At 33.2% G+C, this 13,418-nt stretch overlaps 1 protein-coding gene across 17 annotated transcripts in view; it reads right to left on the reverse strand.

Annotated features, from left to right (window-relative positions):
* CEP112 (centrosomal protein 112) overlaps positions 1–13,418 on the reverse strand; it is a 452,281-nt gene that overhangs the window by 392,316 nt on the left and 46,547 nt on the right. For all 17 annotated transcript variants that reach the window (XM_070227014.1, XM_070227013.1, XM_070227007.1 and 14 more), the window contains 2 exons: positions 8,933–8,980; positions 8,592–8,669 (listed from right to left, as the gene is read on the reverse strand). In XM_070227014.1, the coding sequence (XP_070083115.1) occupies positions 8,592–8,669; positions 8,933–8,980 (126 nt within the window). The remainder of the gene's footprint in view (positions 1–8,591; positions 8,670–8,932; positions 8,981–13,418) is intronic.

The raw sequence follows: 13,418 nt of genomic DNA on the forward strand, positions 1-13,418 counted from the left end.
TATTGTAAACAATGCTGCGATGAACATAGGGCTGCAACGGACTCTTGAGATTTCTGATATCAGGTTCTTAGGATAGATACCCAGTAATGGGATGGCTGGGTCATAGGGTATTTCTATTTTTAACTTTTTGAGAAATCTCCATACTGTTTTCCATAGTGGCTGTACCAGTTTGCATTCCCACCAACAGTGTATGAGGGTTCCTTTTTCTCCACAACCTCTCCAACATTTGTCACTCTTGGTTTTGGATGTTTTTGCCAATCTAACGGGGGTAAGGTGATATCTTAGTGTAGTTTTGATTTGCATTTCCCTGATGATTAGCGATGATGAACATCTTTTCATGTGTCTATTGGCCATATTCATATCTTCTTTTGAGAAATGTCTGTTCATGTCCTCTGCCCATTTTTTGATCGGGTTGTTTGTTTTTTTGTTGTTAAGCAGTGTGAGTTCTTTGTATATTATGGAGATTAACCCTTTGTCGGATAAGTGGCTTGTAAATATTTTTTCCCAATTAGTGAGCTGTTTTTTTGTTTCAATCCTGTTTTCCCTTGCCTTGAAGAAGCTCTTTAGTCTGATGAAGTCCCATTTGTTTATTCTTTCTATTGTTTCCCTCAACTGAGGAGTTACAGTGTCCGAAAAGATTCTTTTGAAACTGATGTCAAAGAGTGTACTGCCTATATTCTCTTCCAAAAGACTTATTGTCTCAGGCCTAATCTTTAGGTCTTTGATCCATTTTGAGTTTATTTTGGTGTGTGGTGAAAAAGACTGGTCAATTTTCAATCTTTTGCATGTGGCTGTCCAGTTTTCCCAGCACCATTTGTTGAAGAGACTTTCTTTTCTCCATTGTAGGCCCTCTGCTCCTTTGTCGAAGATTAGCTGTCCATAGCCAATTACTTTTTTTTTTCAAGATTTTTGTTCTTTTTAAACTTTTTGTTTGGGCATTTTTAGGTTAAGTTTTTCGTACATCCAGAATTTGGTTTTGTTTGTTTTTGTTTTTGGAGAATGAGGACTCAATTTTATTTTCTTCCAGGTAAATGAAAGGTTGTACCAGCATCATTTGTTAACTAAAAGTATTTCCTCAATGTATTGATAAGACATTTTGTTATTAAACTTTTATTTTTACTGTGATTTAATTTTTTTCTTGTAATGTCCTTTTTGATTGTACTGTGAGGGTCTGCCACATAAAATGAGCTGACAAGTATTCCCTCCTTCTCTGTTATCTCAAAGAATCTGTGTAACATTGCAATTAGTTCTTCCTTAAACGCTTCATTAAGTAAATATGCAGCTGTAAAGGGAAGGAGCATTTTAGTACCTTTTCTGGATAACTGCAAATATTCTTCTTAAGTAAACTGACACTCACAAATGCCAGGTGTTTAAAGTTCCTCGCATTGTGGAATGTGAAACCTTTCATACTCTGTCACGCTAAGTTCTATTGGTCTATCTTGAACTTGGAATGGGTCTTCCACCCATGCATGATTTTAATAACATCATGCATTACTCATTTGGAAAATATCAGTTCAATTAATTATGCATATTTCCAAATATTGAAAATTTTATTATACAGTATCAAAACTTCACATTAGTTAATATCACCACAATCTCATCACAAAAGTCTTAGTATTGGAAAGTTCTCAGACTCACAGTGACTGATACAAGTTTTCCAAAATTCTGATTTTGTCATTAGCAACAAATATTATCAGCTGTTTTGCTTGAAGTGATGGGCTCATTTTGTGCACTTTTCAGAGAATGTCTGCCAGATATCCAAGTCTGAATGACCACTGTCTGCCAATCAGTCATTCTTTCAAATAATACCATTCTTTCAAATGGTATTCCACAAAAAACAGCAGCTATTGCAGTTGACAACTCAAAGAATCACACAAGTGTTTTTCCTCTGGGCAGTCATCATACTTTGATAAGCAGCAGAAGTTCTTTAAGGATAGTTTCATTTCATCACACAGGTATCAAAAAGAAAAGAGGTGCAAGATTGAATAAAATTAATAATTTTACTGCTTGCATCAACAAGGACATTCTTAAGTAAAATTGGTAATTTTTTCCCTGTGACCATGTGATACTGAAGGGTATAATGACTACCAATACAATTTGATGCTACTGTCTTAATTTGGACTAAAATATAGTTTTATTCAGCACTGCGTTTGCACCATCAACGCAAATATCAACTCAGTAAAAAAAAAAGTAACATTTAAATGTTATTACAAAAATAATGTTGGCTCACTGACCTCATGAAAGAGTCTTGGGGACTGCAGGGTTCATGGACCACACTTTGAGAACCCTAGAAAAACTTGCACGCGTGTGTCAGGATACATGTACAAGATTATTCATAGGATTATTGTTTGTAAAAGCCAAAAGTTAGAATAGATTCATCAACAAAATGGCAAGAAATTATGGCAGATCATTTAACAGAAAGCAATGCAAATGAACCTACTATAGCTATATAGCATAACAAGGATGAATGTCACCAACATACTATTGAGCAAAAAAAACAAGACACAAAAGAATATGTAAAGTCCAGTTCCATTTATATGAAGTTCAAAATCTATTAAAGTAAAAATGTTTTTGTTTTTAGGGATGCAGGTATTGATGGCAAAATAAACTTTAAAAACAAAGGAGGAAAATTATCAGAAAAATCAGGGTAATAGTTACTTCTAGGGAACATGGAAGGAAGCATGTTTGGGAAGGGTCAGACAGCAGGCTTCTGGGATACTGGCAGTGATCTAATCCTTGCTTGTGTGTGGTTTACACGGTACTCCTTTGTATAATTATTTATTATATTTTGTGACACTGTGTGTATCTGAATGCTATATTCATATGAAATGTTTAGAAATATCAATTCTCTCATTTATTATGTCAATGACTGTGGATTTCATTATTTAAATTCTTTTTAACTAGCAGATTTCACAAAGGAAAAAAATGCCTAATTGGCATTACATGTAAGAAAGAAGCAACAACATCCCTTTTTAGGCAATAGGTGGGAACATTCAATACAGGTGGAGGTGAAGTTCAAAGGAAATATTCTATTTTATTTCACAAAAAACACAATTTCTACCATCTGTTCTCTGAAAACTGATGGCTGCTCTGAAAATTGATCTTCCCTTGTTGTGTTGTCTCTTCTTTCATTTTCAGTGACAATGGTTTTCCAAATGACTTAATCTATGTCAGAAATCTTTTTTAAGAACACTAAAAAAAACCCCCACTGCTTGATGATACTCACTGTCACACAATTCTGTGATGTGGATATCACAGGAAATGTGTTTGCAATTACAAAGGCAAACAAGCCCAAGTATGTTTGTGAATGACAGGCTAGAGTGAAAATAAAGGATCTCTGTCACTGAACATATGTTTTCCCAGAACGCCCAAGATAAAATGAAAATATCTAAGAACATCTTTAAAATATTTTATAGGTGCATTTGCAGCCACCAAAAGAAAACTACTACAATTCTTTAACACTAATAAAATAATATTGCAAATATTACTCATTTAACATCTATAGTATTTTCTACAAATTGTAAATTTAAAATGGAAGTTGTGTGTTTTATAAATTCTGATTTCTAAAAGCTAAATACTTTAGGGCTCTCTAAAATTCTCAAAAATTTCTAAAATAAAACGTTTATTATTATTTATAAGTTTATTTTATAAATACATTTATAAAATACATCCTTTTTAAATACATTTTAAATGTATTTTTTTAAATACATTTATAATACATCCTTTATTAACTGCTTCATGACACAGATGAACTCTGTAACCTGTATAAAATTTCATACCATTTAATTCTCTCCACACTTACTGCCTTCTTTAACTTAAGCATTTCAACCTCCCAAATTTTAATTTTATAACATTAAAATTGACTAACCTAGATTACCATCACTACTCACAGCAAAAACCTCTGAAATGGATTTGAGATTTAAATATAAAAATAAGATTTAAAGAGACAAAAATATGAGTTAATTTTTTTCATAATCTTGGAATAAGAAAGGCTTTTCTAAGTATGACACAAAAACCAGAAACCATAGAGAAAAGTCATAGATCTAACCAAGAAAACTTCTATACATTAAAAAATACCAAAAATAAATCAAAAGACATATAGAGAAAAATACTTGCAAGATATATAACAAAGATCAGAATTCCTTAACATATAAATTGCTCTTAGGAATCACAATGAAGACAAAAAAGTCAATGAAAATATGAAAAACTATAAGAAAAGACAGTTCACAAAAGTGAAATTAAAAACACAATAAACAAAAAATATGTTCATGCTCACTTATAATAAAAGAAATGCAAATATCAAAACAACAAGATACTATTTTTCATCTCACAGATAATCAGAAATGTTTATAACTCAGTATTGATGAAATGGGAAAACAGGCATTCTCCTATCTGTTGGTGCAACTAGACATAACCTTTTTTTAATAGCCTCATTGAGATATACATAACTCACATACCATAATATTCACCCATTTAAAGTATATAATTCAATCGTTCTTAATATATCAGAGAATTATGCAACCATCACCACAATCTAATTTTAGAACATTTTCATCACTCCAAAAAGGAACCCTCATACCCATTAGCCGTCACTCTCCATTCTCTCCCATTCCTGCAGCCCTAGGCTGATGTAACCTTATGTTAAGGGCAATCTGTCGATGTCAATCAAAAATTTAAATGTGCAACCCTGTGAATGAGCAATTCTATTTCACAGAACTTATTGTATAAGAATAAATTTACAATACACAAAGATATACATAGGATGCTCTTGAAACACTGTTATAGCAAAATACATAACCTATATCCCTCAATGCAAAACTATACTAATAAAATGTAATACCTCAGTAAAATAAAATATGATGCAATTATTTAAAAGAATGAAGCCATAAATTTGATATAGAAAAATTATCAGAATATATAAGTTAAAAAGGTACATATAAGGGCCGGCCCAGTGGCATAGTGGTTAAGTTTACACACTCCACTTTGGTGGCCCAGGCTTTGCAGGTTCAGATCTGAGGCATGGACCTAGGACCACTCATCAGGCCATGCTGTGGCAGCATCCCACATAAAATAGAGGAAGACTGGAACAGATGTTAGCTGAGCAACAATCGTCCTCAAGCAAAAAGAGGAAGATTGGCAACAGATGTTAGCTCAGGGCCAATCTTCCTCACAAAAGAAAATAAAAAGCGAAATGAAACAGTATGAAGTCTATACATATGATCTATGATCTCATTTGTATAATAAAATGAGATATTCCTAGAAAACTAAAGAGAATACACATTAAATTTTTAGCAATGATTACCTCTAAAGAATGAAGATTAAGTGTTGAGAAAATGATTAAATACAGTATTTAACATTTAATATTTCATTTTAAAACAAAGTTAACTTATTTGAAACAATGTTATTTATTATTTGTAAAACACCACCCAGCAACAACAAAAGTGTTTTTAGATGAGAACATGCACAAGACACATCAGGGTTGTCTTACATGGACACACAAGGCTCTATTGAATTTCAAAACAGAAAAACATTTATCGTCATGCCTGCAAGTAAATGTTTCATAAAAGTGAAGCAAGTAAACATAAGATTATTCTTCTAAAGATCAACTATGGCTATCACAATATAACTATGCATTTAAATTTAGGGAAAAATCCAAGTTAGAAAACTATCTCTGGAAAAAAAGACAAAACTAATAAAGCAATATGACTGGTATTTTTTATTTCAAAAATGAAAATATTAAAAGATTTCATCCTGAAACTAAAAATATTTTTAGGAAAAATACTTGTTCTGTATTAAAAGTATAATTAGTGTCTTTGTGTTTACAAAGGCAATCTAAATGGATACTTCCCTCTGCCTTCAAATGGCTCCTGATTATCTTTGCCTTTTTATTTTCATTCTCATTTTTGCACATAATATTTACTTGTACCTTATATTAACATACAATTTTTCAATAGGCTTCCAAGTATTAATTTTCATTCTAGAGGTTAAATTTTTTATGATACTAAACTTATAAAAATCCATCATTTCAGTTTTATCATGTAAGATATAATCATTACCCCAAAGAAATACTTAAGGATGCATATAAAAACAGAAACATAAGGGTATTCGTCCAAGAATTATTTATGTTAGTGAAAACTATAAATAATATCAATACCACAAAATAGGAATAAGTTAAATTAACTAGGGATACATCTATAATATGAAATATAATGCAGCCATTAGAAATAGATGCTTAGGAACAATATTTAATAGCATGAAACGTACTCAAGATATATAAACAATAATTATAATATCATCTCAATTTCCCAAGGAAAAGTATGTGTTCACAGGATACATAAAGAAAAGACTAAAAGACCGTACAATGATATTTTACCAGTGTCTTTATTTCTGGGTATTGATTTTATAGTGATTTTATTTCCTTCTTTACATATGTCTATACTTTCCAAAATTTCTTCCATAAAAATCCACAAATGATTTTATAATCATAAATACTACTTTAAAAAAAAGATGAAACTGAAAGAGTTCTCACATTAGGGTAACACAGCATACATTTTTAAATATTTTAGGATGGAGAAAAAATATGATCAAAAAATTTCATCAAAAAAAGTCAAAAACAACTACGTAATCGCACAAAAGTTTATTTTAGCCAAAATATACACTAGATGTATTTTAAGATATGGAGTAAGTTGATGTTTACATGCAAACTTTCAATGATGACACAAATATTTTTACAGTACACCAAAAAGAAAAACAAAAACATAAGGGTGTGGAAAAAAATAAAACCACACAGATTTAAAAATGAATCTCTGATGCAATACACGATAGCTTTAAAAGTTTTTCTTTCAACACATATGTGGGCAGCATCGGTATGTTTACCCTTGACCCAAGATGTCATCATAAAGAATAAAGATATTATTTCATGACAGGCCAAAAAAATTTTCAAAAAGCCACCACTTCCTTTCAATTATGTTATTCTGTGGTAAGTAGCCTCAATAGTAAGAATTAGTAAAAAATAAAAGGAAAAGGAAAATGGTTGGAAATGACTTGTAAAAACAATTACTGAAAATTTTTAAAAGGAAAGAAAGAAATTCAAAACAAGAGCTCAAAAGAAGGTCCATCTGATTATAAGAAGTACCACCCTCAAAAAGGTTTTTTAGCATCTAATTTCTTTTTATTTCAAGAGTTTTTTAAAACACTAGGATTGCACTAGGAAACAAAACTTCACATGCCTTAAATTGGACCTACGAAATGACAGAGAGAACATTACTAAGATGAGCAGCAACAATTCTACTAGATGGAAATTTAAAAGAAAAAACAGCACTTCCTCCTCCATTATCAACAAAAATAAACTTTTACACTCATGATATTGTTTGGAATATCTAAGGAAAAAAGTAATGTCTTTTATGATATTTTATAAATACAGTGATAAAAAAACTTTCATGTTGAAAATATCCAAATTGAAATTAAATATCAAAAATTCTTAGAAGCACCCTTATTAAAATGAAAGACAAAATTATTTAAATAAATTTATTAGAAACATCAATCTAAGTCCAATAACATTTTACACATTTAAATAGTGCATTACATTTTACAAGTTACACACATATTCATCATTCTCATTTGATTTTGGTAACAACCCTGTGAGATCACTAAGTATGCCCTTTTTAAACAAAAACTAAACTAATATTCTTGACTTCCCTGGGTCATATTACTAGAGATTGGTGAAGGCAGGTTAAGGACACAGTTTTTCAGGTTCCTAATCTAATAGTCTTCCATCATACCACACAGATGACCAAAGTGTTTCATTGATATCATAAGCAAATATAAAAATAATAATGATGATTTTTAAATTTCCCAGAAAAACTTTTAAAAGAAAATAATAAAGCAAACTAACCTCTGTTTAACGACTACTATATGTGAAACATATAGGTACTTACACACTACAAAATCTTCACACTATTCCTGCAAAGTAGGTATCTCCCAAATTAGATGAGGAAACTGAGAGTCAGAGAAGATAAATACCTGCCCATTTTCACACAGCTAATAAGTAGGATTCAAATCCAGGTATTCTTGATTCCATAGTCTCTGCTCTTAACCAATAAACAATTCTGCTATTTTCAAATGGCTAAGGAAAGACAGTATATTATGTCATTATCAGTTACAGCCTAGCTTAATTTAGCGGATCAATTTAAACAGTAGAAACAGTAACAGTGAAACTAGAAAGATACATTAAGATACATTACAAGTAAGATGAGATAAAGGGAGACTGGAGCGCTTTACTGAGGTCAAAGATTCTGCTTCTAAAAGCTGCCATTTCCCCTAGCCGTGTGATAATCAGGAATCGAGAGTCAGGAGAGAGCTCCTCGGCACGCCCTGTCTAGTGGGCATGGAGCTGGGACACACAAAATGGCAGATGGGCGTTAAAACAGAAAGACAAACCCTGCCTTCCCTGCATCATTATTTAATATTTGTACAAAGACAACCTCTTCCTACCATGAATCATTATTCTAACTAGCACCTCAAAACTCGTATTACACAAAATATGAAAATAGTGTTAATAATTACATACGTTAGAAATATCTCAATCCTACCTCTTTCTCATGCATTCGAGAGAGTAAATGATCATCATGGAGACTGCCGGATTTCCCCAGGCTGAATTTGGGAGTCATCTGTCGAATGAGCAAGAGTTATTCAAGACTCTTTCAGGCCTGGTTTATCCTTAACCCAAGAGTAAACTTCTAAATTGCATAAAGTTCATTCCAAAATAATAGCAACACTGGAGGAAAAAAAGTGATTTATTCACTTCCAAGTGATAGGATTAATAAACTAGTATTTTTCATAAAGTGGACCTGTGTTATTTTCTGTAAACTTAAGGATTATTTTATTAAAAAATATTTGTCCACAGGAAAAGTCCAAAGAAATTCTCACCTACCAGAGAAATTGGGATAGGCTTCTGTCTCAGGTACCGAGGATTTTCTATCTGAAAATTTAAAAATAAAATAAAAAAAGGACTTGTTAACTTCTGAGTTTTAATTATTATTTGATAAATATAGAATTATGCTGCTATACTAAAATATTTTCTTTACATCTTAATACGTACGTTTGTTTTTTAGAACGAGTACTGCATAGTACATTTTTAGTGGCTCACTAACAAATGAAATACAAAACAAACTCCTCTGCATACACAACTGCACCGCCATGAGGCCCTCACAGCCTGACTGCCCAGCCTCATCTCCACTGTTCCTGACCTCACGTTTTATACTCCTAGAACCCTGAATGGCTTCTATTACCTTCTTCTTGCACCTCTCGACCTCTATGCGTTACTCTGTCCACCCCTCCAACTCCTATAAGCACGCACCTATTCATCTTTCAAGTCTCAGTTTACACTACACTCCCAGGCAGATTTGGTGTGAGAATCCTTAAATTCACCTCCAAAATAACAACCAGAATACAAAACTTCTTTAGGACCCCTCCTGTATCTACCTTGCAGGCTCATTTATCCCCAACATATCTTATATTCCAAGGACACCAAACAACTTGTTTTACCTTGAAAGCACTGCACTCTCCCATATCTGATTCTTTGCAACCTGTGAAGTAATTCTCCCAACTTCTTCATGTGGTTAACTTACTCAAGACACTCAGTTCAGGAATCATCTCCCCCAGGCAATTTAGGTAAGTTCCTACCACTCACATAGTTCCCCGGAGGCTCATTCTCTTTTATGATATAATATCTATCTTCTGCAAAAAAGTGTGAACTCTGAGAAAAGACTATGACTATCTTGTAACCCACCTAACTCTAGCATCCACCACGGGGCCTGGCAGGTAGTGAGTGCCCAACAAACATTAATAAAAAAACGGAAGGAAGGAGCAAACTGTACCTGATCCCACCCTCTTATCAGCTCCTCCACTATCCTGTGTGTCTCTTATCACTCTGATATTCTATTTTAAGTGTTTATCAGCATGTCTCCACATCTGTCTTTAAGCACAGGGAGCGCAAGGGAGATGACTTCTCAATTTTGTAATCCTGGTATCTAACACGCAGTAGGCTTTCAATGAAATATTTATTGAATTAATATACTATATAATAAATTAGAAACACTTATCTCAACTAGCGTTGTTATCTCAACTATTTCATTCACAAATGAAGTGATAATTAAAAATCATTATCATGGAATTCTAAACTTCTGACTTCATAAACCCACAATTTACTACATGGATAATCTCACAATGTACAAAAATATAACACTAACCACAACTTCAACCTAGGATAGTGTTTCTTACCATTAGCACTGACTGACCAACTTTTTCAAATACACATTGTTGGGCTCCACTCCTCCAAAATCCCACTATCTTTTCAAAAAGTTCCTCAAATCACTTATTATAGTTAATAATCACAGAAGCTGAATAATTCATACCCAATTTGACAAGAAAGTTAAAGAGATGAATAAAGAAACAATTAATCAAAGAATATAGAGGCAATGAAATTAAAAATAGAATTTATTCAGGTTTAAAAAAAAAAAAGCTTCTATAGCCACAGATAGGATCTAAAAAGGATCTAGATATTTTAGCACCTAGATTAAGAGAAACTTACAAAATAATTTTTTTTCACCTGGAGGCTGTTTCCCATTACGTAACGGCAACTGTCTGAATTTAAATTTCTCTCCCCATCCTCCAAAAACCCATAAAAATCAGCAAAGAGAGGAAATAAAAATACTGGTCACCCATGCCTACATCACAACAAGGAGAAAGAGATTACTGAAACCCTCAGTTAACATGTAAGTGGCTAAAGAAAGATTACAAACCAGCAGAATTCGATCCTGAGCCAAAGCAGAGCGAGAGCGCAGGGCAGGCGGGGGGGGTGCCTTAGGGTCCTGGTGGTGGTGGAACTTAAACACCATCAAATAGTGGCCTGTAGAAGGAGAGTAGCTACCTTAAGTGGGTCATACAAAAAACCTGATGGATGAGAGTGCTGGAGACAGGAGTGAAAAGAAGAGCCTGGAAAGTGTGAAGAACCAGAGAAGGCAGTCTCAGGAAAAAACCACTTCTGCGGGAAAGTGGGCCCACGGGAGAAAGGCTGTCCAGGACGGGAGGAAAGAAAAAGGGAGCTGAAGAAACAAGACAGAATCAAAGAACTGGGAGATGACAGGCCAAAATGACAACCATAAAAGGCATCATTTATTAAAGGAATTGAACTTCACTGGAGCAGGAGAAGAGGGCCCTCCTGAACTAAGAAATAAAGTCCACTACCCAAACCACCCCTCCAAGACGATCACTGGCTACCTCTTGTTCAGAAAAATCTCACATAAATGATCATGAACAGAAAAAAGAATCCAAGATCCATAAAAACTTACTATAGAAAATCACAATCAAAATCCATCAGCAGAAGGAATCACTTTTTTAAAGAGCCATGAACCAGAAGACAGTCACATAGTGTCCTTTTGACTCTCCCCATCTCCAGGATGCTGATTCATCAGGTTTTTGTGCAACCCATTTAATGTAGGCCACTCCCCTGCAGGTCAATATTTGATGATATTTACGTTCCTCCACCACTACGACAATATGTATTCAAGGATAACTTTTAAATAATTTCAGGCTGTTCATAAAGAACACTACAAATAAAGACAAAAACATAAAAAGATGTCAAACAGGAGACCGAATAAGAGCTTGGCAAAATTGCCAGATGCCAAGTCAACATGTAAAAGTTAACTGCATTTCTATAAATTAGCAAAAATCATACAGGAAAAAAGATCATTTTACAAAGATATCATTTAGCATAGACAATATATAATTCCTAAAAGTAAATCTAAGAAAATATACATAAGCCCTTCATGGAGAAAATAACGAAGCTTTTTTGAAAGACGTTAAGACTGGAATAAATAGAGAGTGAAACCATGTTTTTGGATAGTCTTAATATTGTAAAAATGTCAATTCTCCTTAACTTAATCTAATCTAGTAACTAAATTTATCCAAACCAGGATTTCAATAGGGTTTTTAGAAAACTTAAGTTCATTATAAAATGTATACAAATAAATAAAGGGACAAGAATAACCAAGACATGCCTGAAGGAAAAAAATCAAGGTGAGGTAACTTACAAAAACATAATAAAACTACAATGATGAAGATAAGTCAGCTAGAAAGTACTGAAACTCAAATATATAGGAGAATATGATTCATGAAAGAGCTTGCACTGTAAGTTATTAAGAAAACAAGGATGTGTTCAATCAGTGGGAGAAAATCAGATCAGATCTCTTCCTTGCACCATGTAAAATAAATTCCCAAGGATTGAATACTTATAATTAAAAGCACAACTATAAAAACTTTCCAAAGACAATTTAGATGAATAACTTCATGGCCTCAGAGTAGAGAAGATTTCTTAAAACAAACCAAAAAAAAGTACTAACTAAAAAGAAATTAATAAATTTGACCACTTTAAGTAAGAACTTCTCTCCAAAAAAGATATCATAAAGTGAAAAGACAAGCCATAAACTGGGAGGAGATGTTTGCACAAATGATTAGTCTCCAAAATGTGTAAAGAAGGTCTTTCAAAATCAATAAAAGAAAAAACCCACTAGAAAAAAATGGGAAAAACTTCAGACACATTTCACTGATGAGGAAATCTGAATGACTAATAAACATACAAAAATATGCTCAATCTGTTTAGAAATATGAAAAATGTAAACTAATACCACAATTAGATGGTATTTTACAGCAACCAGATGAGCATACATTAAAAATTTGATGTATTTTTGGGGCCAGCCGGGTGGTATAGTGGTTGAGTTCACGCACTCTGCTTCGGTGACCCATGGTTTGCCAGTTCAGATCCCAGGCACAGACCCAGCACCTCTCATCAAGCCATGCTGTGGTGGCATCCCACATACAAAACAGAGGAAGACTGGCACAGATGTGGGCTGACACTCTTCCCCAAGCCAAAAAAGAGGCAGATTGGCAACAGATGTTAACTCAGGGTCAATCTTCCTCACATACACACAAAATTGACAACGAAAGTGTTTCAGATGTGGAGCACTACTGGTGAGTGTATGAATTAGTACATTTACTAGGGGGAAACATTGATTGAGTAAAGATAATAATAAAATCCACTTAAATACTTAAATATCAGACCAGAGAAAGAGGCATATTCTTTAGTAAATAACACTGTACTATATATACACAGCTTTTTGAAAAATAGAGGCAGCAAATTTCCAGCAGGTAACAAAGTGCACTCAGTAAATATTTATTGTCTGAAGGTATATATATGGGAAAAGTAACCATTCTCTATTTTTGAAATGAAGAAAACCAGCATAAAAAGTAAGTTCTTCAAAGACACACACAAATCTGCAAATATATAAAACCCTAACTCATGAAGCAGAATTAAATATAAGTGGGAAAATAAAAGAAAAGGGAAACGGGGAATTCTCAAA

The sequence above is a fragment of the Equus caballus genome, chromosome 11, assembly GCF_041296265.1.
Source record: "Equus caballus isolate H_3958 breed thoroughbred chromosome 11, TB-T2T, whole genome shotgun sequence".
In the NCBI taxonomy this organism is placed as follows: domain Eukaryota; kingdom Metazoa; phylum Chordata; class Mammalia; order Perissodactyla; family Equidae; genus Equus; species Equus caballus.